Below are 23,560 nucleotides of genomic sequence, written 5' to 3'. Positions count from 1 at the left end.
CTCCAAAAACTGACAGACACAAAACCAGTTTCCTCAAGAGGTGGAAAGTTTGTTTATTCCTTCATTACGTAAGTAAACATACGCACTTGAAACCACTTAATTATATAACAAGTTTGTGATACTTACATATATAATTGTTATCTAACTTATGTGTGTATGATATATAGAGCGGAAAAATGGCGGCACAAAGATGTTAATACGATGTGAAAACGTGATCGGAACGATATTAACACAGAGAAATGTATTTATACTCGCATTACCCCAGTATTAAGGCCTTATTTCCTAGTTTTTTTCTGCAATTAGAGTCGGCAAGCCGTGCTCACGACCTTTCGAGCAAACGGGTTCGTGGAACGTTTCCTTGTTTAATGCACGAACTTAGGCTTTAGATATTCAAATGTAAATGTAGTTATGTGTTGATTAACGTGACTGGCTCAGTAGGAGGTTTAAACTTGATTATTCTTTCTGTTACGCTTTTCGGGACACGCTTGGGTGGTTCCATACATATTGAGATTACTTTGTGTTTCGTAGTATTTTTTATGCGTTACTCGTGTATTGTGTTAGCCAAACTAGGCTGAATACATTACAAAATATATGTGTAAAACTAGCTACACTAAAAGATAAGTTTCCCAGTGAATATTTTTGGTATGTCTTTAACACTACTCTAGTCTACTCATAAACGTTTTTATATCGTGATCCCTGCATCCTTATTTCCCTTTATCATCCACGGCCCTCCACACACAGTACACAAGCTAGGATGACGGACAAGGAATAAAAAAAATCAATTGAATAATACGCGCCGGCCTTGCGTTAAAACCGTAATCAAACGGTGACAATTTATTGTGAATCAACAACATCCTGTGCCCGACACCCACATGCCAATCAAATCGTTCATATCGGTACTGTTTCCTACGACTCTCGTGTGAATGGTGTGAGTGAGGGTATGGGAGAGGAAGAGAAAGGAGAGGAATGCCATCAGACTAGAATACACGCCATTTTTTTGACTAATTTGGAGCATGCTGTAGGAAATAAGTAACGCCGTTGTAACTAGAGTAAGGTCAGGAGTCAGGATTTAACATTTGTCAAATAGGTATGATCTTCATGTAGGGTTGCCAGATAGCCGAGATTTCCGGACTTGTCCCTGAATTTTGTGTCCAGTAATTTTACTTTGCTGTCCCGGAATGAAAAAGTACTAGATTTTTCACAAAAATGAAAAACTATGGCTGCAAAACTCAAACCGAAAGTTGTAACGCGCTCGCAAATCGCGCTGCGTGAGTTTAGGGGCGGGAAGGGTGAGTTCTAGGCACCTACTTAATTCCCACTTTTACAGTTTAGTCTCAGATGGGAAACCAAAACTCAGATTTCGTTCATGGCCGTAGAAATGTCCAGGAAATGATCAGTCTGGATCTGGCAACCCTATCTTCATGCCGTAGCGTAGTAATGTTGGACTATCAACATCCTCTACATAGGAAGGTTTCACATAATCTCCGCACCCGGTAGATTGATTGTACTATGCAGGATTGTGCGTGCAAGCGCATTTGAGAGGAGGCTCAGTACATACTTTGTGCTGTACGAGCTTTGCGATGTCTTTACCAGACAGATTTTCGATGTTGTAATCCTGTCTGGTATGTAGTAACGCAATGCTGAACCGATTAGGAAAAAAGGATTATTATTTTTCTTTATGGTTTTCTCGTGTAGGTATAATTGCCCAGCCGATAAGTCGGGCATAGTATTACTAGGCTTTTTTTACATTTTCGAAAATTTCTCAGTAGTAGTTAGTTAGCTCGGAGTCTGAAATTATGCCAACTATAGTGTGTGGACTTATAACATAAATGGTGAAAAGTGGGTTACATTGCACAGTGGCATTACATGTCTTAATGTGAACTAAAAACATCTAACTATATCTAGCCTAGCCTATCCTATAAGATTAGTTCCAACCAATCAGGGAGGTGTTAATATGATTAGGACATGAAACTTATGATTCGAACAGGGAAATTAAAATGCAGTTAGAAAACTTACATACAAATAGTACAACACATTACTTATTATATAAATTAACAGATAACTAATAGTATATATTTGTTCTTGCAGATAATTGCTTCATTAAAACAATACTAAGTGTGTCCTAATCTTATCTTTGTAGTAGTTAGTTATTTACAATGTACTTAGGTACTTACTGAGAGTTATGTACCAGTTATTATGTAAACCTTATATAGACAACAGCCATTGAACTTTATAGAAAGAAGTTCTTAATATAAAGGCACCATAATTCTATTTTTTATTTTTCTCATTATTACTTAACAATGTATAAAGCAATATTATCTTTATATGAATTCCGTTTTTCATGATATGTACCTAGATTTTGTATATAAAATTACTAATTATTTTATGTTGATTCTAGGCTAGGAGTTCGCTACGGTCTAAAGTAGTATATAGCCCATGGCATGGCACATAAATATCTACCAAGATTTAAATAGGTAAATCTTGAATCATAACTTTAAAATTTGGTACCATTACAGTAATTTAAGTTTGTAATTTTTTTTATAATAACTATCACGAGACGTAATAAATTAACTAAAAATCATGGTTTACCAGTAAATTGTGATTTAAAATTAAATAGTTTTTAAAGTAAATAGTTAATTTAAAGTATACACTATACTTTTAAAAGTTTTGAAGTAGATTCTACTAAGTCTGACCAGGTTTCCATGAATAGTTAATAAATATTTTAAAATAAGTGTTCTCTTTACATTCTAATATAGTTAGTTAAGTTCTCAAATAAATTCCATAGACATGATTACCATTACAATTTACAAAACATAATACCTAATGACTTAGTCAAAGCTGTGTAAATACTAAATACCTATAGTATTATTATATTACCACTGATTAATAAATAAGGTTAACAATATAATAAAACAATAATACTCAGTTGACTTTACATTTATTAATAGTATTGTTCCTAAGATGAGAGACTAAGTTAAAATAATACCAAATTAATTAGGATTATTATTTTAATAATAAATGATTTATTTAAGGATTCCATATTATTGTGTGCTGAGCAATTTATTTTCCTGTTATTGTTAAATAAATGCATAGAGTTATTGTTGTAAAGTTATTATTATTTAGTTTATTGTGTTCCAATAAGGATAATAGTGAGTTCTAGTGTGATGAAACATGAGATAATTTTGTTAAACAACTTATGGGAGCAAAGAGGTCTTGTAAAAGTTTAAACTTTTTACTAATAAGTGCTCAATAAGAATTCAGATTGGCTATGGTGATTCTAATTAGTTTTTCGTATACAAGAAGATCATTTAAAGTATATTAATAAATGAACGATTAAAACTATAGTTTAAATCAGTTGTAATCAAAAGTGTAGAAGTACAGAGCAGTCAGTACAACAACTGCTCCATAATCTAAGCGAACAATACGATGTGGCATCACGCCGATAAGCCGGGGAGCCGATTACGAGCGACGCCCCACGAAAACATCGTTATAAACAACATAACACTACCAGACATACCTAAAGATACGATCTCCAACCAATATCAAGGCATTACAAACCTTAGATTCGACGGAATGTGAAACTTTTAACTTAACATAAACATAGCACTTTTTCAACTTCTATGACAACAATATTACCTGGGAATGCAGTTGGAAGGCGTCCTGTCCACCTCCCAGGCTGCAAAAAGTTTCATGGGAACAGGTTTGGATGCATTAGTCATCTTTTCCGATTTATTTTTCTCGGTCATCTTAAACAGCACCAAACAACGGTTTCACAGCACAACACTAGTGTACATTACAATTGGCATTGTTATTTAATCACTAAACACGACACTGTATTCATTTTTACAACACAGTTCATACACGAAGCCGATGCCGACGCAATCACAACAATACTCAGTAATTTTATAGCACGGTCGACTGGTGAATCGCAGCGAGCCGACCGAAGGCGTTCGATACGTTTGACAGCTAGCTGCCCAGTGTTACCGTACTTTGGTTACCCATAATACCAACTCCACTTGTTTAAAATAAAATAAGTACCCGTTTTTTTCTTGGGTAATTTTTTGTATACGTTTAAATGATAATGAAATATCTATGATGTTATATATAATCAATATGAGAAAAACAATGTGAAATATTCGATTTCACATGGTTTTTTCATTGAATTTTCTTGATTTAGTATAATCCAATTTCGATGTAAATTATATGCGTCAATTTAAGAACTTTCATTACATTAACCATTATGAAAGTACACAATCAAGTTAAAAAAAAAATCACAATTTTAACACGATTTGGAAATATTCCGTAATACTGGGTAATTTTTTAAAACTTGCAATACCACGAGTTGTCAAAAGTTAGCAAGAGATGTCACTTTACCGATGCGTTCTGAAATAAAATTTTGGTAAAATTATGTTGTAAAAAGTTGTTATCGTTTTTGTTTAATTATAATTCAAACATGAATAATTCATAACAAATACTAATTAACAATATATCATACTATGCTACGCCATGTACACGAAATACATTATAGTTTACATTTGAGAGCCACGAATGGGTTGACTCAATCGAACTGATATCACGGCCTCATTGAAAACCGGCGAGAAACAACTATTTTTTTGCATTGTGTTTTGCCGTGTGAGAGTGTCTACCGAAGGCCCAATCCCAACCATTCTCATCCCTAATCCTCAAACCCCTAAGAGACTGGCTATACTTTAAGGTCCATGGACGGCGCCAATTGCTTACTATCAAGTGAATTGTCTATTTATTTGCCGCCCCATCCCATCAAAATATAATTTTTGTCCAAGTTCATTGTTACTTAATGGAAGTAATTATAATCAGATTATAAAAAAGAAAAACGTTTTGAACAAAAAATATTTTATTTACTAAAAATATACAAAACGAAAACAGTAAATTACTAAAATTAGAATAATATCCCAAGCATAATCTAAATTATCATACCTAATTTCATAATTTTGATTTATCAATTAAACTTAATGGAATATAAAGTTAATAATTTTACAATAAAATTCATTTAAATTAAAAATGCATAGATTGATCCACATAATAGTTACCTAATACCCAAAACCTTACGAAATGGCTTAAAAATATTTATAAGACTAGATTAGAATAAAAAGCTTAAGACTAATTTGGGTAAACAAAATTAATATAATGAGTTTTGTATAAAAATGCAAAAATGTCGAAAAAACTAAATAATAACTCAAGTTTCCCATAGCATACCATGTCCACAAATTGGTTATTAGACGCATATTATTGTAATAATTTTGTGAATACTTTATTCCGAATTTAAATACCCTTTTATGTATTGTATTTCGGTCTACTAATATTTCGAATATCATAATTTTATAATGGCACCGAATTTTTTCTTTATTTTGCCTTGATTACCGAATATTGGCAACATTTATTTAAATTTTCGCCTTTTCCAAGATGGATGTTCGTTCCAAATTCAAACGTAGCGCTGTAATAGCGAACTTGAAGGTGTATGCGGCCAATTTGTGGACGTGGCACTGTTTCTGGCTCATTTAGCGACTTCTGGCGGGCAGTCGGGCTGTGAGGAGGGATGAGCTGCGCGGAACGCTGGGTGGTTCTCCAGCTCACGGTCGATACGGAGAATTATTGGGAAGGGACGCAGGTCCACATGAAATCTGGAATTGGAAGATTAATGATTATGACTTTTGGAATTTTCCATTTGCATTTATAAAGCCCTAACATACTATACATTTAAAGCTTTCTCAAGAATCAGTCTGGGCTATCCCCTGATTAAAACTGCATCAAAATCTGTACAGTAGTTTTCTAGTTTATTGCAGACAAATAGAGGCGAAAACAGACACTACAGCGGTTAGTGTATTTTAAACTCTACAATTTTTGAGGAAGTACAAAAATGAAATATTTCTTACCTCCTAGCATTGAAAACCTGTGGCACCAGACAGCAGTCAGCGAGTGTGATCTCGTCCCCAACACAATACTTTCCAGCACAGGCAGAGAGCAGCTTCTCCACGGCTCTGAAGCCCCGAGTAATCCAGTGCTGGGCCCATTCCTTCTTCTTCTCCTCACCTACGTAGATGAGGACTATCAGGTTCTGGAGTGGCTGAATGCCTGAGGATATGACCTGTAATGTAAATAGAACAAGCTATGAATACCATTGAAGACAAGAACCTAGAAACTTTTTTAAAATAAATGATTGATTCAAAATTTCAGGATCAGTCGCCTGCGTGGAAGTCGCCACGGCATCCTGAATGCTATAGCTGACAGGCACGACAGTCCGCTAATGTGGAAGTTAGTGCAGCGGACTAAGTCCCTGCTTAGTATTAAGTATTAATTAAGTAGTTTTATTTCTCTTTATTGTCATTTGTGGACTTTAGTTGTCTTTATTAATAAAGTTTATTATTATTATTACCCACCTCACAAATTTCACGAACTTTAGCCCGTTTGAAGCAGTCCTGAGGCATCAAAGGCCTCTGGTTTGGTCTGGTCTCTTCCAGGTAATGCATAATGTTGAGAGACTCCACAAGTGTGTGTCCATCTGCAAAATTTCAGTAGATAAAAAATTTATGAGATACCTTTACTTTACCACTGCCACTGATATAATCAAATGGCTCATTTTGCTTATTCTTATCAGTGAATTCAATTAAGAAGCGCAAATTCTTTTTTATCTTTATTTTTATGCAACGTCACGTCTTTAATCCCTGAAGGGGTAGGCAGAGGACATTACGGCATGTAATGCCGCTGTATAATTTATACCCACTATTCACCTTTTGTGTTAAAGTCTCAGACTCATTGGTCGAATGGGCGCAAGTGCGACTGCCGGATAAGGGGTCTCGGGTTCGATTCCCGGGTCGAACAAAGTATTACTGGGTTTTTTTCGATTTTTCGAAAATTTCTCAGTAGTAGTAGAATAGAGTCTGGGATTGTGCCCAGTATATGTCAATACGCTCACCCCTATTACATGGGACTTATAATAACACAAATGGTGAATTTCTTGTCTTTAATTACCTACCTATTTTAGTCATAAAAAAATATTTACCAATACAAAGAGATGGGACTTGCTCCATAGGGTTGACTTCCCGGTACTCATTGCAGTGCTGTTCTCCTCCCCCCTTGATTAGGCTGACTGCCTTGATGTCATAGGGAATCTCCTTCAAGTTGAGCGCGATGCGCACCCGCCAAGAACATGAGCTTCGCCAGTATGAATATAATACTGGCTGTAAAAGATTAAAAAAAAACACAATTTAAAATTAGAACTGAGAGAACACAAACAGGATTTATGCTCACTTTGAAAGCGGTAAAAACAAGCGAATGATAAGGAATATAAATAAAGTTCGGACTTGAACATAGTGCGTATCTATAAATAGTTATTGCTTCTAGATATCATACCGAAAAGGCGAAAATGTGAGTACAAAATGATATAAAAAAAAACTTTACGAATTAGATATTAAATATTACAATTGAAGTAAACTAACTGTCGGATATCGATTAATAAGTGCATTGTCCTTCCTAATCACTAAATAATTCAAGTGCCATTATTCACCTTAGTTTCAACGACATCGCCCATTATAAAATTAATAAATCACGACTAATAACTTCAACTGAACACTCTCGAATGCTTCCCGATTTGAAATTGTAGTACCTATCTCACTATTCAACAAGTTAAACCAGATACAAACAACAGGTTTATTCAACAAGATAGTCTAGTATGCAAATAGAGCAACAAATTAAAAAAAATAGAATCGAGAAACAGACTGGCGTATTATATTCGTACCTTAGCCATGGCGGAAATATTCCCGTTGTATTTGGAGTAGTAAGTAATTTTGACGGCGTTTATGTACTTCTTCACAAAATATAAATTCGTAAATTACGGTTTATTTTGTATAACAAACAAATAAATATTGAGCCCCTTTATCACTGTAATAGCACAGTGTTGCGCATAGAGTTCATTGCTTTCAATCTTTCAATATTTCGTTCGGAAATCACAAGAATGTATGTTAAAATCAATCGTGAACTCGTGATATTTTTTAATTTTATTTCGTATAATACAATATCTCTTGTCTTGATTGATTCTCGTTTCTTCAAGCACTTCAATAAATAGTGCAAGAAAAATGTTAAAAATAATTTTGTTTCGGAAACCAAATCTCAGTAACTCAAGAAACTTTTTTTGACAATGACAATGAATCCTAGGACTGTCAAATGCCAGTTGTCAATTAGCTGTCAACTGCATCGTGCACGCACGTGTGTTGTGTTTATTTTCATCAAAATCACACTTTATTAAATAAACATGGGTAAAAATAATAAGAAAGGCCCAAAGGCCAATGTATTTAAAGTAGCTGGTGCAAAGAGCTTGAAGAAAACTAAAGCCAAAGCAGTCAACTTAGGCCTAAAGAATGTAAGGTTACCTTTTGATTTTACTAAACTTTTACGTATTTATATGAGTCAAATAAAACAATTTTATGATTAATACAACACCATATAGAAGAATATATACGTTATTCTTAAGTATTTATTGAATAAATTCAGATTACCGTTTGTAAATGTGTATGTTTACGTTATGTTTATGAAAGCTAAAAAACGTTAATGTTATGAGCTAAATAAGTTTATTGCGCACCAATAACCCTCTCTGTCACATGATCACATGTGTGGCTACACTTATATGTTTGATATTCATTTCCAAAGACGACAAACTACATCCTACTAATATTATAAATGCAGAAGTTTGTATGTTAATCCTTTACAGCAAAACAGCTGAAAGGATCGAGTTGAAATTTGGAACAGGGGTAGATTATATTCTGGAATAACACATAAGCAACTTTCATCCGATAGGAATGCTTCTTAATATGTTAACAGAAGCTATATATTCTTTTATTTATTTTTTCAGATCAAACAAAAAGTACAAGACATAGACAAAGAATTCGTAGAAATTAGCAAGAAACCAAAACCAAGTGAAACAAAGCCATCTCCATCAGTAAAGGCTCCTACGAAAAAGCTAGAAAAACCAGTGACGAAGGAAGAAGTTGCGAAGACAGCTGAAGAGATTGTGAAAATGGACTTATAACATTCCTTTTACTAGTAAAAATACTACTATTTAATTTTATAATTCAATAAACTCTCTATCAAATGGATTTTGCTAGTAAAGAAGATATAGTAGCACATATTTACTTTATAAATAAATGAATGGTTGTGGCGCAAGGGGTCTATGTCGAACTGGGCTTATTTCTCTTTTTTGAAAATTTCTTTGTAGCACATAGTCTGGAACTGTGCCCAGTATATGGCAATAAACTCACCCCCTATTCCATTGGACTTAACTATAATACAAATAGTTAAAAGTTCATTGTATAGCAATATTAAATGCTGTAATGTTCAGGGAGCGATGGCGGGACATCGTGAGGCGAGCAACATCTACCACACAACCCACAGACACTACATGTTGACCACGACCACTCTGTCAAGAGTGATACGAATGAGAAGAAGAATGTACACCTCTGCCCACCCCTTCATGGATATAAGGCGTGATGTTGTTTTGTGTAAATAAATGGAGGTCCTTATCAAGTCCATTTGATAGATTAGTTTTGAAAATGTCTATTAGACTATAAGTACAAATTAAGTATTGTAAATATATATTTTCTATTTAAATCTAGTTGTCTGTGTAATTATTTCTCTTTGTTATGTAGACCATAGATTATTATGTAGATGGTAGATGTAGTATTTCGTAGTAGATTGAGTATTTTGACTGTATGGTTGGCGCAGTTGTTCGGTGACTAGCTGCTGTGCAACATGTCATGGGTTCTATTTGTCATACATGGAAGGCTAATATAGGTACATCAAGAACTGCTTTGATAGAAGCTGACAGGATTAAAGAAAATATCGATTTTATGTCTTTTATTGTTAAAATTTAACAAAATATAACATTATTAAAACACTTAAACTAGTAACATTTAAGGTTTAGTTTAAAAAATTCACATTGGTTAACGGTGGTAGATTTCCTAAACATACATATACAGAAGGAAGGATTGCTTTCATTGTTGCGTAATTTGATTACGCAGAAGAAAGGACTTTGGAGAAGTTGACCACCTTCGGGCTAGCACATCATTCATGTCTAATCTATAACAAAATGCACATGAATAATGTTTAGCGTCACAATACAGATATAACAAAAATTCTTAACTATAAAAATATTTCTTTAGTCCCTATAGCTGTTTATTCTTCGTCGGTTAGGTCAGGTTCTGCTTTCTCATCCTCGCTGACGTCTCCGGCCTGCTCGACTTGGGGCTCGACGGTCGTTTGTTGAGGGATGTACTCAGGAGATTCTGGCTCTTCAACAATTGGCTCAGGTTCGTCAGCGGCGGGTTCACTGGAAAAACTAATTATAAAAATATATCATTATCAGTTTACAAAAATATATTCTTTTTATAAACTTTATAAAAAGTAGGTAAGAGTTTGTATTAGGATCAAATCTCACTCCAAGTATTTTGGGATGATTAAGGATAAGAAGAACAAAAAGATTAGATTAGTGAACTTAGCTGACAAAATATTTATCGTCACAAGGACTAAAGAACTATTGCCTTCCCCAGGAACCAATCAACTGGTTTATATTCAATTTATTCAAATATCATGTTTACGATCAATGTTTTTGTGGTCCAAATTAATTTGGTTTTGTAATCCTCACCCGATATCAGCCTGCTGAACTTCCTGAAGAACATCAGCAGCAGAACCACTCTGTGAGAGCTCCTCCAGGCGGGCGGCCGCAAGCTCAGACTCTTGTCTCGCAATCTCGGCTAATTCAGCTGCCTGCATTGACAAATATCCAAGAAGTTAGAATGTATCATATTTATTGCCTTTTGTTCATGAAATAAAAAGAGTAATAAAAGTTACCTGTCGTGCAAGTTCGTCTTCGCGTTCTTCCTGTGCCTGTTTCTCCAATTCCTCTAACCGAGCGAGTTCCTCCTGTCTCCTCTGTTCCGCTTGCCTCTCCTCCTCGAGCCTGGCCTCTTCAGCTAACCTCGCTTCCTCAGCCAAGCGAGCTTCTTCTGCGAGTCTCGCTTCTTCAGCCAGGCGTGCTTCTTCTGCAAGACGGGCCTCTTCTGCTTTCTGGGCTTCTTCGGCTAATCTTGCCTCTTCTGCCTTTTGGGCTTCCTCAGCGAGCCTGGCCTCTTCAGCTAAACGAGCTTCTTCAGCTAGGCGAGCTTCCTCAGCCAGACGGGCCTCTTCGGCTTTACGGGCTTCTTCCTCGGCTAACCTAGCATCTTCTTCAGCCTTGCGTTTAGCTTCCTCGGCCTTGCGGGCTTCTTCTTCAGCCTTCCTCTTTTCTGCTGCTTCGCGTTCAGCCTGTAAATCGAGGAATATTCTATTAACATTTTTTATCCAAATATGGTGATTATTACAACTTAACGTTATAGTAAATTCTACTTACTTGAGCTTTACGTTCAGCCTCACGTTTAGCCTCTTCCTTCAATGCCCTATAACAAATGCAAATTTTTTAATAATATTTCAATTGGTTGGTTACCTATCACAAATCTGAAAGAAAGAACATACTTCTCTTCAGCAGCGCGAGCTTCCTCTTGCCTCTTCCTCTTAATTTCTGCCAAGTCAGTAGCTGGAGTCATGACTGGCTCAACAGTGGACGCACGGAAACGGGCTTCACGTTCGGCCTTAGCAGCCTTCAGTTCTAGTGCTGGATCCTCCATCATTTGTGGGACCTGGAACTTGCGGCTCGGCCTCCACGGGAGCAGCTTGACTGCACCGAGGCCAATGTTACGCGCATCCCGTAAAACAACGACCATTGGTGAAACAATTAGCGCTCAGAGAGACAACTGCTAATCATTCCACAGCATGATGATGACTGTCAATGGACGTTGTTTAATAGGTGTTGACGAACAGTAAGCGACGCAGTACAACGCTCATGATCATGATGCTGTCTAATCGAAGCTGTTAGACCCCAGCACCAAGCCCAATGACAAACCCTGTATGGCATGGTAGTCGCTATGACATCGTATTCTGTTTCAGCGCTGCTTCATGCTGTAATGCGAATGATAGTGCAGTTGTCCAGTGTAAAGTCTAATTATCGAACCCATTCTGTTCTCTCAAAGTTTATGAAATTCAGTATAATTCCCATGAGACTGTGATGTACCATAATGATAGGAAAGTATGTAAAGTGTAAATGTACCTACGTGTGTTTAACTTTAATTTTATATCTTATGGAGATATAATTATTTAATATTATTCTTTTACTATATTATTTACGAACAGTTAAAACATTTTAGTCAGAAAGCTCAGCGTTACTAAAGCTTGGAGTCAAGCGTGACATAAGGAACGGTGAACGTGCACATGATTAAAACAACTACATTTTCAGTAAAAATTCTTTATTGTTAAGTAAAATCAGTCGAGTTAAGTGAAAACGAGACATCTCTATCACCGACAAAATTTCGGCGCACAACACCGCGCTATCACAACGATGACTAGCAAATAAATAAAATCGTTCGTCGCAACTCGTAAACATCAGTAACAAAAATATGTAATCTGTAATATATGAAATAAAAAAATAGATGATCTTGGTTAGTTCTAGCGTGTTATACCGAGATCAGAGAGCGCGAAGGGCGTACGCGGCGCGAGCGCGGGGCTGCTGCATGAGACAGCGCAGCCCCAGCGCCCGCGCCGCGCCGCAGGGAGCTACGCGCACTGCGCCGCCGTCGGCTGTTCCGGCGCGCCGCCCGCTGCAAGAGACACGCAGGGTTAGACACGGACTTTATTCTTCGTTTTAATATTCGTTTAGTGCCCCAAGCCTCTCAAGGCGTAGCTTTTCACTTTTAGACCGGTTTAAAGACTCATTTTAAAGAATTAAGCGAGGGATTTAAGCGAGCGCTAGCGTTGCGACGGTGGCGAGGTACCTGTGGCACTCTCGACGGCCAGACCGGCGGCCGCGAGCCTGTTCTTGGCATAGAAAGAAAGGAGGTTCACGTCGTCCCTGATGCTAAGCTCCTTGTAGAGTGGCCTACGGTTGGAGAAGGCCTTGTTACCGGTGTAGTGCACGCATGCGAGGTGACCGCGTCCTGGCGAGAACACCTCACGGTTACCACAGGGACACACTGGAACTTAACTGTTAGTCGGTAATCAAACTGAAGGATAACGGACGACACAGTTTAAGACAAATAGAGATTGGTCTTTTTAATTATTTTAGTTGGAAGACATCGAGTGTTGGACACTGTGCGATGTAGGAGTTTGTTACAATTCTCACCAGTGAACTTCTTGGCGGGTTCGCTGTAGTAGGAGATGTTGCGGATGTGGTCAGCCACGCTGCGCAGGGGGACCACGAGCTTAGCGAGGTAGGCCTCATTGCTAAAACGATACGGGATTGGCTCCCCGTACGAATATCTGTTGACGAAGTCATATGAATTATAAATGACCGCAGTTTATAACGGATGTTAGAAACTTTTCGCGTCACGATAAACACGCCAAGATCTAAATGAAAATAAATCGTTAGCTGTTTTATTAGTGGACACAAGACAACAAACGCTGACATTTAACCGAGTTATAAATAAATGGGCAGTGGGTACATGATGGCTACATACGTCACAGACAAAACATGCGTTGACGCAAGAAATAGGCAATGAAATCTACACCCACGGTTCGGACATCCTTCCTGGTGAAGGTCACGTTTTTTGTTTCCGATCCTCTGAAGTTCATGGGATTTTGGCAGCCAGACAGATTTTTCATGATTACATCGTGTATTCGAGTGCATGATTGCCAAATGACATGCGACAGGTACCGACTTGTGTCGTCAATGTCACTGCCAGGGCGGTCTTTTGATAGACGCATCAATGGGCGGGCTATTTTAATACTGTTACATCAAGCTAAGAAAAACTTGACCTAGCCTTGGAGATTGGGGTATGCGTAAGGTCTTCTGGACGTTCTTGAGTCCAAGGATGTCGAATATTTTTATCTCTGAGTTACATCAAATCAGTAAAACTAGTTCTAGCGAACTAGTTTAGTCTCTACCACATCATTGTTGTCTGGCTTCCCTCTAAGCACTTGGAAGAAGAATGTACTCACGAGTAAATCGTGTCGAGGGGAGCTACGGTTTTAGCGCGGGGCACAACTGAACGTGCTCGGGTAAGGAGTGCAGCAGTGTCGGCACGGATGCGGCTGGTCTCATCTTCGAAAGCCTGGAAACATTATATTATAATAATGTTAGTCCGAATTTTGAGAAACCTATTGATATAATACAATTGCGACCTGATATGATGTGTTGAATGTTTAGTGTACAGTTTGGAAAGTTTTGGTCATGTAACAAATACTGATTTCAAAGTGAAATTCCAAACGTACCTTGGTGGATTCAGATCGGAAGAAGTCGTCGACAGCTGAGATAGATAGTTCGGGGCGGCGGCGGTACGCGATGCGGTCCAGTTCGCGCAGGACTACTGAAGGACGCACGCGCACACGCACTACATGGTGGGGTGCCTCCGGGTACGTGACGAGTCGAGTGACAGTGCGAGAAGTCGGCCTGTATATCAGCTCAGCCTGCAACCGTCGTAACAGCCAAGGTCATTCACCATCCAACACAACACTTCATGATAAAAGAGCTACAGCAATGAATTCTGTATTTACGAGCGAGCATATGGTCTGCTTATGCTGCCACGTTTTCGTATAGAAGGGTAAAACATAGGATTCGTATACTGTAGGTACCAAAAATTACATTAATTCTAGACAAAGTAGGGTGGTACTATCTGTTTCTGAGACGATAAGTATAAAGATTAGGCAGTCCATTTGCTTACTCTGTTGGTATGGTTCACAGCTACACGAAAGCCGATAGAATATTGATAAATACTACGCAATCGTGAGCTCACTCTAAAACTTCAGCTATTCTACCATGCACAATATTCATTAATTTACCAATTGTTCTACATATTCTGTGGTATGCAGTTATTTCACTTTTTATTCTTAGAAAACATGTCATGAAATGTAATTACATCATGATATTGTATTTTTAAAAGATTCTGTCTGGTAGCATGCACATAATTTTGGGAAGATAAAACATGCAAAAAAAACCCACAACGTAAGTATCTTCTAATAATACTTTGTTTATGCAAGCTTCGCTCGTTAATCGTTCTAAATGTGGGTGCAAATGTATGAGTGCAGGACGTAAAATTGCATCATGGACGCATTTCTCTAACATGGAATTTCCACGTAAACCATGGAATTCTACCCAGATCTGTAGTGTTTGTTTATAATACGCTAAATCATAGGGCTATTTCGGTAGTGGACCTTACTGTTCGTCTCAATGGCGGTGTGAATCATCGGCGAGTGTTGTAAAATTAGATTATTTCGCTGCGCACACGCCGCAGCGGAGATGGCGAGAGTGATTGCAACTTTTATTGCCATAGCGACTTTTGCTACAAGCTATTTATATGATAGAAACATGATCTATCCTATTAGAAGTTCATAGCCTTGCTCTAAACATTGGAACAGTCAGAAAAATATTTTACTAACATTTTTTTTTCTTTCTATCTACTTTGTAGACACTTTTCTAAGAACCTAAAGCAATTTGTGTTGGTAGGTACTCTTTCTTAAACTGAGTTGTTTGATTGCCAAGTTTCAATCAACAGGAAGACGTCAGTCATGGAAGTCAGGCAGTCAGTCAGTATCAGATTACAATATTCATCTTGCTAATCATAAGATCTTTAAATAATTTATTGCGTGCTTTGGGCTATCTCATCATGCTCCTAGTTTAGGGTGACGATCGTTGGCCATTTTGAAGTCTAGAATATTCCATGGATTTCTCGTAATAACATGGGCGTTAACGGTATTCTTGGCTTGTGTTTCGTTGCCAAAAATGTTACTCTTGATCCGACTCCAGCTTTTGTTTCCACACTTTGTCTAAAGAGTGATACGTCCGGCCAGTTTTGGGTAAACATATTAAATTATATAGTTTTCAAGGTTTTCTGCTAATTAATGGTCTTGTAAATATCTATTATTTTTATTGGAAGGGCAGGGCGGCTGTATAAATGTGTCTATTTCCACTATTTTTGCTAATGGGCCTTTGAAGATTTCTTTTGTTATTTTTTCTTAGTTATTTGTAATGGCTGAAGGTCTTATTTGACGGTGATGAAACTGAGTGAAGTGATGTGATGACAACTATTGTTTTAGCGCTGTTAGATATTCAAGAAAAAAATGAGTTCTTCATTTAAGTCGACTCGCTAGTCCAGTCAATTTTTGTAGAATGAACAAACATAATAGTTATCTATAGTTTCTACATGTTTTTTCTCAAAACTTCAGAAGTCTGATCCTTACTACACCTACCCATATAGGTTTTACTTGTTCTTATTTGTTACGTTTCCCATCATTCAGTTTATTACATACCAACTTACCTACCTACTGACCGAATCGTTGTTTTAATGCCAAATTACACCGAAATGACATTCAATTGCTACTATAGAATTAACCATATTAGCATGCATATTTTCAAATCTATTCCAATCTTAATTAGGTGCAAAATTCTTAATAGACAGTCTACGACATTAATTATTATCCTCAAACACCTTTCTGTGGCTATACTTAGAGAATGGTAACAACTACAATCAGTTGTTATTTCAAGTGTAATAAAAAGGGCTAGTGACAATAATGATAGCCTGTCTACTGATGGACTATTTACATAAAACGGGCTTTTCGTAATTTCTAAGCTTGGCCTGACTTGGAGATCTCAGTTTAAAACTTTCAAGTTTATCAGAAACCGCTGCTGCCCGTTCTCTGTTAAATGATCTTTAGTCGGTCCTTTCGACACCAGTGGAAAGAATTTGACTGCACAGTTGGCGCAGTGGTTTGGTGAAAGGATGATTATTAGCCCGGAGTTGGGAAGTTCCGCGGTGTTTCACCCCCGTGTCTCGGAAGCTCGTAAAGTCTTTGGTCCTGGACCTGAGCTCTCCGGTCGTGTCGTGCACAATAATATCTCGTTAGTCTAGCTAGACAGGCTGGCTACCATGATCGAAATCTATCGGGAGATTTTATTTAAGCAGTACCACCTAGGCAACCCACTCAAAAACTTACAAATTGCGTATTTAGTAGAAGTCACGGATAACTACTAACCTTGTATAATTGTAAATGAGTTGTTTGCGAACATTCATATGTTTTATTACGACGAGGAATGTTTTTAGCTCCCCTTTTGATTACACCAAGTTTTATATTGGCAATGTGCCACGAACGTGTGTGCGTGTAATGCTGTAACGCTGTAAATTGTAATTAGTTTAGCGTATTGTGTATAGTAGAGGTACTAAAATAAATTATTTTAAAGAATAGGTAAGAGTTTGAACATGCTGTTGAAGTATGATTGCCTGGTAGCTTTAGCTGTAGGATCAATAGCTAACAACAGTATAATGTTTTGTAATTTATTGACGATTGTCGCAATGTACTTGTGATTGTGACTCCTTTGGTGTTGCAAGTGTCCATTGACGGCGCTGATTGCTTACCACTAGGTAGTACTTGTACATTTGCCGTGATTTACCCTATCCCATTAAGGACGCTCTTTGTCTAAGTGATAATGAATTGCTCCATGTCTGGGTGTAATATTATCTTTGTGAATAACATATTTGATGCTCTACTGATAAATATTTGATAGATATCTGTTATGTAAGACCATGTACTGCATTTGCAGTTTCATAATAGACTGTCATCATATTCATGAAGCCATTATTATCTGGGTCTGGCAACACAATCACTGAATCACCTACGCGACTATTATTTTCTACTACTATTTTCTATCTGTAGGAATATTTTATGAGTAACTGCACCTATTAAACGGTCTCATAAACGTCCCTATTCAATTACTTCAGATCTTTAAAATTAATAGTGACATAACGAACCAAAGCCAGAGAAAACGTCAAAAATAAACAATGACGAAATTAACATTCCGAGCTGTATCTTAGTTTTAGAAATCAACAGGTGTCTGTTATTTAAATTGTTGATTTACGTTATAAAATAAAAGAAAATTTATTTTATTTCAATGTCTCTAGATCTCAAGACAGCGTAATTTTGGATTCCTAAAATATTTACCCGATTCTTGGCAGTCTACCTACACGAAACACCTCGAAATTAATTAACCAAACGACTGAAAATATTTTTTGGTAAAACCATTTTATTTTGGGGAAAAAATTAAACAAAGAATACCTGCACATGGTTGTTTTCTGTGGGATAAACCCGCCACAACCTACCAAAACAGCCGCAACTCATGTAAGCCAGGATCTACGGCCTGATTGTTTTGCACTCGAGTTTCTATGATTTATAACTTGTCATAAATAATTCAAGGCCAATATTAAAGTTCGTTGATCCTACTTGGGCAGCCAAAACGCTACACTTGAGATATGAAACTATCATCTAGCTAAATACTAATTTAAATCATGAAGATCATTATATCCGTCTCCCTTGCTAGACTTACGAAAGCATTCAAGATGTCTGTCTCTGAATCAACGTTTTGGCTTGTTTCAAAGTTCGACATTAGTGCTTATGGAATAGTTATGAATAATGAGACTGACTGCCAAAATGGCTGTAACCATTTATGAAGATTGTCTTGGAATGAAGCGGTAATACCTACATTTAGGAGTGCCAGATACTCTGCTGAAATGTTTCCGTTTCATATTTTTCTGGCGATATTTCTATTGTCTGTGTCAGTATGCTGTGTATTTTTTTAGTATTCTACTATTCTGATGTCAGTATGTTTATCTAAGAGTTTGCATAATCGTTAGAAGTCATTTTTCAAATACATTTGATTGTGTAATAAACTACAGAAACCAGATGGTCATTCATTGTTTTAGCGTAAAAGCTTTTTATTTTTCCACCATGCGATAGTAGAATTTTCACACATTGATATCATTAACCTGTTTTTGAGATTTTGTAAAGAATTTCTATTTCGTAATGAACCTAACATTTTTATTTAGAACTAACTAACCCTTCATCTTTTCCTGGCACAAGATGTTTGGAAATAAACAATGCAAGAGCATTTAATTTTATGACGTGTTGATATTAGTCCGCGTTATTAGGTCGAGGTGAACTAAAACAGAATTTGATTGATAGTGAACATATTAATTTACTTCTTTCTGATAGTTTAGTCATCATTTCTGCGGTTTTTTGTTATGAAAAGATAATCTTCTCGAGTTACTTTGAAGTATTTCTGTATTGTTTATGTTCTTTTGATTTTTGCGATTCGTCTTAGGCGTTTGATTTTCTTCTTTCTTTCAAAATCTATTGCAAATTGTAAAACTGTGTTTTTAGATAGGTACCTACTTAAGTATTACTCGTAAAATATATGTGATAGTAAAAGTTATAACTACCTACCAAGATTTCTTTAAAGTGAATAAATAAATATCATATCACGGCTATCTTCGCTAATTCGAGCCAAATTTATTCTTATAGATTTTGTGCTATACGTAGATATGTACAAGTAAAGATAAACATGGAAATCAAATATTTACATCGTCTCGCATATGAGTTATGTGCTATTTATTACTTGACCTTCAAATGAGTGCAATATCTAAATATCATAGGATACAGCTTCATGTGTGCTGGAAGCAATGTTACTTACTTAGCTGTGCTGAAATCAGTGCGAAAGTAGTCAAATTAGCCGAAACTTCCGTTAATAGATTTTCAACCTTAGCATTTTGGAATGAGGTTGAAAATGTATTATAAAGGACAGTTTAGGGTAACTTGATGTGCTGGTGTCTGTACATGGATAGCGGCGTATCCCGGCAGCCAATGATGAGCTACTTACAGTGCACTATCTACATAATATCTTAGACTTACCTGTGAGAGCTTGGGTATGTACGTTACGTACGGTTCGTGATAGTAGTAGGGTAGGTATGACGACAGGTAGTATACTGAAGTCAACGGCTGTCAGGAAATATTCACCAGTTAAACTTATTCTTATAGGTATAGGAACTTTCGTATTACTATCTATCGATTTCAATCAGGTAACTGAACATTTCTATTCGGTTTTTCAGAATGCCACAGAATGTATTGTTTCATGAATTGTCTGATTAAAGTCAAAGAAATGTAGAAAAATGTGTTTACTTTTTTCTTGAATAATCATTAGATATAATTGGGTAGGTACCTAAATTATGACGCAGATCGAAATGCTATCCTAATATAATATTTATGTTTTTGAAGTATTTTACACCCCCTTAGATGTGTTCTCATATTACCAGTCTGTTGTTGGAGAAAAATTGTTGTTTTTGGACGCAGACGGATGCTATGATGTCATGTTTCTGCGTAGGTAACAACTAACTAACTAACTCTGGCTATTTTCATACTTTGTTTATTTTGATTAGACGCTAGTGTAATTTCTGATTTTAACAGCTTAGGTATATCACCTAAGTACATATAAAACTGTTAAATAAAAATAATTTGAAGTTAATATACTTAATAGGAAACATAGAACACACCAACATTGAGTGGATAACACATACAGTAGAACTCCAATTATCCGAATTAATGGGGACCGGGACCCATTCGGATAATCAAATATTCGGATAATCGGATTTTTTTTTAAAAAATGCCATTGATGAGAATAAAAGCTACGTTTTGATATTACACTATTTTTTTATTGAATTAAATTGCGGGGGAAGTCAGTGTAGGCACACCGGCAAGTTAAGACAAGTCAAGTCAAGACTTGACGCGCAAACACTGGCTTCGCGGGGGGAGAATAATAGCGCACTTAGACTTTTTTTGGACAATTTTTGTGATTCGGATAATCGGCGATTCGGATAGTCGGAGTTCGGATAATTGGAGTTCTACTGTACATTGAGTGGATAAACTGTTAGTAAACAAGGATCGAGCTCATCATCGACCCGCTTTGTAGGTTGTTGTGTGAACACGACACAAAGAAAATAGAAACATATTAGAAAACGCAAGCTTTATTAAAAATTCAGTCGTCTAAATCACATTTTAAATAAATAATTTATAATTACATTTAAAAAGCTCTAGTACGATCAACTTCCACTTGTGAACAAATAAAGTAGAGTGATCACATTACGTTACAGCGAATACTGATTAGGTAGTTACATGTTGGGGAAGCGGGGTGTCAGGGAGTTAGGGAGCGAGGGATATCGAGGTGGGCCGGGGCGGGAGCCGGGGCGCTACACGCGGTACGAGTAGTGGCGGTAGGTGGTGCCGTAGGGCAGGCGACCGCTGGTCGTGGACGAGTACGAGTAGCCGCTGGGGCCACCCAGGTTGCTGGTGCGCTCGCTGCTGTACGAGTAGCCGCCGGGCCCGCTGCCCGTGCGCCGCTCCACCGTGTTGCTGTACGAGCTGCGCTGCGGCAGGCCGCTGCCGGTCGAGCGCTCGCTCGTGCTCTTGTAAGAGTACGAGTACTGCTCCTCGGCGCGGCGTGGCAGCACCGGGTCGCGGTCCACCACCACGTAGTGACGCGGCGTCTGCAACAACCCCGCCCTATAGCCACCGCCGATCACACCTCGCCGCCCACCCTCGCACCGACCCGACCGACTAGCTTACTATAGCGAAAGCGACACACGACAAAGACACTACGCCCGTCAGTACGATGCGTAGTTGCTGTAAAAGACATGGCGGTGCGCTGCACGCTCGGGCCGGCCGTGAGACTGCGCCAGAAGGACGTCCATATGGTCGCGAGGCGTGCCCAGCGGTTCGGCCTCCAGGGCGCGCTCACGGTGGCCCACGGCCGCCAGCACACGCGCCCGAGTCTGGTCGCGCGGCGACACGTAGGGCGCGAGCGGCCTCAGCTTTGACTCCGGCTTGGGCGCGATGTTCTGCCGAGTCACTGGCTCGAGCACGGAGTGGCGCTCGCCGGGACGCGATCGCCGGCCGAACGCCGTGACTGGATCAGGCACGAGACTCGGCCGCGGCACGAACGGCACCTTCTCCCAGTCGCCGAGCGGCTGCCGCTGCAAGCGGAGAAGTCGCCGTTAGTCGGGCGAGCGCGACTCCAGCCGCGGCTATATTTGGCGCGCCCGGTAGCTCCGCTTTCCGACTCCGATTCTCGTTTCGAAATGACCCACTTGCGGAACGCTACCTCGATCAATTTCTATCAAAACCTAAGTCCTTGCAAATAGACTCGGCGACATGGATCTAGCTTATCATTAGCAATGATGTTTACAAGCGAACTTTAACCAAAACGGGAACAAGTTAACACTTGGGAAGACAACAAGAAACCCGAGAGATCATAGTATCACGTTATTATCGTTGTGGCTTGCAGTCACTGAACACGAACACTATGTACATCAATGAGGCAGGAGTGGCGTCTAGGGCCATTTGTTGAGGGACGCGAGTGGCGAAGGTCGAGCTGGTGCGAGGGGCGTCCGGCTCCCGGGAGATAGGAGCGAGGTGCGAGGCACGCTCAGTAGAAGGTGTTAGAAGGGCGGCGGCACTCACCGATACGGTGCTGTAGCTGCTGGGCCTGTAAGGGCGGCGGGTTGTATAGAAGTCACTCTCGTACACCATGGCTGCTGATTTATGATCGTTCGACTGTAACTCGCGACGGTTGGTCCTCGACTGAAGAGAGCGCGCACGCAGCGGCGCGACGCTGTCGGCGTTATTTTTAGATCACTGTCATTGCAATTTTCGCGTCATTCCCGAACCCCACGGATTTCACACAGAAATTATAAAATAACAGAAATTGTTGTTTTGCTTGATGTCACATTGAAGTGGGTTAAGGATAATCAGAATGTCGTCGAAGAATGCAACAGAAAAATAATATATGAAGTAACGCTGCCCAGAGGCCAGAATGGTCCACTTGAATCATCACCATCAGATATTTTAGTTATTTCTATATGTGTAGGTAATGTATTTTCAGATTCCTCTGTAGGTCGTATTTTGTGTAGGACGAGGACACAAAGGGAATTTGTGTTTTATTTCATTTTCCATGTGGGTTGTTTTGAATCATAGTAAGCAATATACTAGTTTTTATTTATAGGTGGTTGCCGCACATGGGTGTTTTTGTAATGAGTCTGCCGATGATAATATATTGATGTAATCATTGCTGAATGTTTTGTGAGGGGAGTACTACCTACATACACTCAAGAGAGTAATTTGGAAGTGAGTGCATATCTATAATAAAGCGGAGGGCCAGCCTGTAATAGGTACACCTACTTTATACGAGAAAATATACAAAATTAAATAGGTACACGGCATCTATTTGATCACAATACTCGTATTGCGACTATATACTGAACGTAAGTACTAAACCTGTCCTAGTACGTATTGAATTTTTGTACATAAACTTACGCCTTTATTCCATAAGGTTAGGCAGAAGCAACTGAGACAAGGTACCATTGATATCTAACTACCTACATTATAATATCACTAGCGGACCCAACAGACGTTGTCCTGTCTACACGTTAATTTGAAAATTTTAAACTTTTTTAATAAGCTAAAACATTCTGGACCTTTTTGATGAAAATTATTATTCAAATGTTATGACAATACAATATCTAACGTCATTAATATTTGACACTGCGATGGTAGCGCCGTCCGTCGGATCCGATGTAAAACATTCCAAAATCAACAACTACTAATAAATTAAAAATTAATTAAAAAAACATTG

At 38.2% G+C, this 23,560-nt stretch overlaps 4 protein-coding genes across 8 annotated transcripts in view; 1 reads left to right on the top strand and 3 right to left on the bottom strand.

The window, feature by feature from the left end:
* The window catches only part of LOC118275536 (phosphofurin acidic cluster sorting protein 1), a 141,953-nt gene extending 137,957 nt beyond the window's left edge, over nt 1-3,996 (bottom strand). Inside the window, 1 exon segment of the mRNA XM_050695471.1 lies at nt 3,637-3,996. Within this exon segment, the coding sequence (XP_050551428.1) occupies nt 3,637-3,746 (110 nt within the window). The 5' untranslated portion in view covers nt 3,747-3,996.
* An 859-nt stretch (nt 3,997-4,855) lies between these two features.
* Nucleotides 4,856-7,943, bottom strand: LOC118275557 (probable maleylacetoacetate isomerase 2). Of its 2 annotated transcripts, none has more exons than XM_035593567.2 (5): nt 7,775-7,943; nt 7,040-7,217; nt 6,417-6,538; nt 5,913-6,124; nt 4,856-5,660 (listed from the first exon to the last, which is right to left on the bottom strand). In XM_035593567.2, exons 1-5 carry the CDS (start codon nt 7,781-7,783, stop codon nt 5,534-5,536), a joined length of 648 nt encoding a protein of 215 aa, XP_035449460.1. In that variant the 5' UTR covers nt 7,784-7,943; the 3' UTR covers nt 4,856-5,533. The 2 variants fall into 2 exon arrangements, with proteins under 2 accessions (XP_035449460.1, XP_035449459.1); XM_035593566.2 differs by lacking the exon at nt 7,775-7,943 and adding an exon at nt 7,544-7,711.
* A 256-nt stretch (nt 7,944-8,199) lies between these two features.
* LOC126910950 (uncharacterized) lies at nt 8,200-9,643 on the top strand. The gene is made up of 2 exons (XM_050695498.1): nt 8,200-8,395; nt 8,885-9,643. The coding sequence occupies exons 1-2, from the start codon at nt 8,288-8,290 to the stop codon at nt 9,059-9,061; spliced, it is 285 nt and encodes a 94-aa protein (XP_050551455.1). The 5' UTR covers nt 8,200-8,287; the 3' UTR covers nt 9,062-9,643.
* Nucleotides 9,644-9,870: 227 nt separating this feature from the next.
* LOC118275556 (uncharacterized protein CG45076) lies at nt 9,871-22,556 on the bottom strand. 4 transcript variants are annotated; one of them, XM_035593563.2, is made up of 11 exons: nt 22,390-22,554; nt 19,789-19,875; nt 14,326-14,520; nt 14,053-14,165; nt 13,238-13,374; nt 12,891-13,052; nt 11,539-11,740; nt 11,417-11,462; nt 10,879-11,331; nt 10,673-10,794; nt 9,871-10,366 (listed from the first exon to the last, which is right to left on the bottom strand). In XM_035593563.2, the coding sequence occupies exons 1-11, from the start codon at nt 22,456-22,458 to the stop codon at nt 10,204-10,206; spliced, it is 1,749 nt and encodes a 582-aa protein (XP_035449456.1). In that variant the 5' UTR covers nt 22,459-22,554; the 3' UTR covers nt 9,871-10,203. The 4 variants fall into 4 exon arrangements, with proteins under 4 accessions (XP_035449456.1, XP_035449457.1, XP_035449458.1 ...); XM_035593564.2 differs by lacking the exon at nt 19,789-19,875 and having other exon boundaries at nt 22,390-22,556; XM_035593565.2 differs by lacking the exon at nt 12,891-13,052.
* Nucleotides 22,557-23,560: the final 1,004 nt, after the last annotated feature.

This window comes from Spodoptera frugiperda, chromosome 8 (genome assembly GCF_023101765.2).
Source record: "Spodoptera frugiperda isolate SF20-4 chromosome 8, AGI-APGP_CSIRO_Sfru_2.0, whole genome shotgun sequence".
NCBI classification, from domain to species: domain Eukaryota; kingdom Metazoa; phylum Arthropoda; class Insecta; order Lepidoptera; family Noctuidae; genus Spodoptera; species Spodoptera frugiperda.
This window is presented reverse-complemented; position numbering and strand designations above follow the sequence as displayed.

Bases quoted from the DNA above. Each gene is read 5' to 3' on its own strand.
- LOC118275557 (XM_035593566.2), bottom strand. From the start codon at position 7,567: ATGGGCGATGTCGTTGAAACTAAG. The intron at 7,218-7,543 runs GTGAATAATGGC...AATCTTTTACAG, and splicing joins GCGATGTCGTTGAAACTAAG to CCAGTATTATATTCATACTG. The intron at 6,539-7,039 runs GTAAATATTTTT...GAAATTTTGCAG, and splicing joins AGTCCCATCTCTTTGTATTG to ATGGACACACACTTGTGGAG.
- LOC126910950 (XM_050695498.1), top strand. From the start codon at position 8,288: ATGGGTAAAAATAATAAGAAAGGCCCAAAGGCCAATGTATTTAAAGTA. The intron at 8,396-8,884 runs GTAAGGTTACCT...TTATTTTTTCAG, and splicing joins TCAACTTAGGCCTAAAGAAT to ATCAAACAAAAAGTACAAGA.
- LOC118275556 (XM_035593563.2), bottom strand. From the start codon at position 22,458: ATGGTGTACGAGAGTGACTTCTATACAACCCGCCGCCCTTACAGGCCC. The intron at 13,375-14,052 runs GTGAGTACATTC...CTTCGTCAACAG, and splicing joins CCCCTCGACACGATTTACTC to ATATTCGTACGGGGAGCCAA. The intron at 13,053-13,237 runs GTGAGAATTGTA...TGTTCTCGCCAG, and splicing joins ACCCGCCAAGAAGTTCACTG to GACGCGGTCACCTCGCATGC.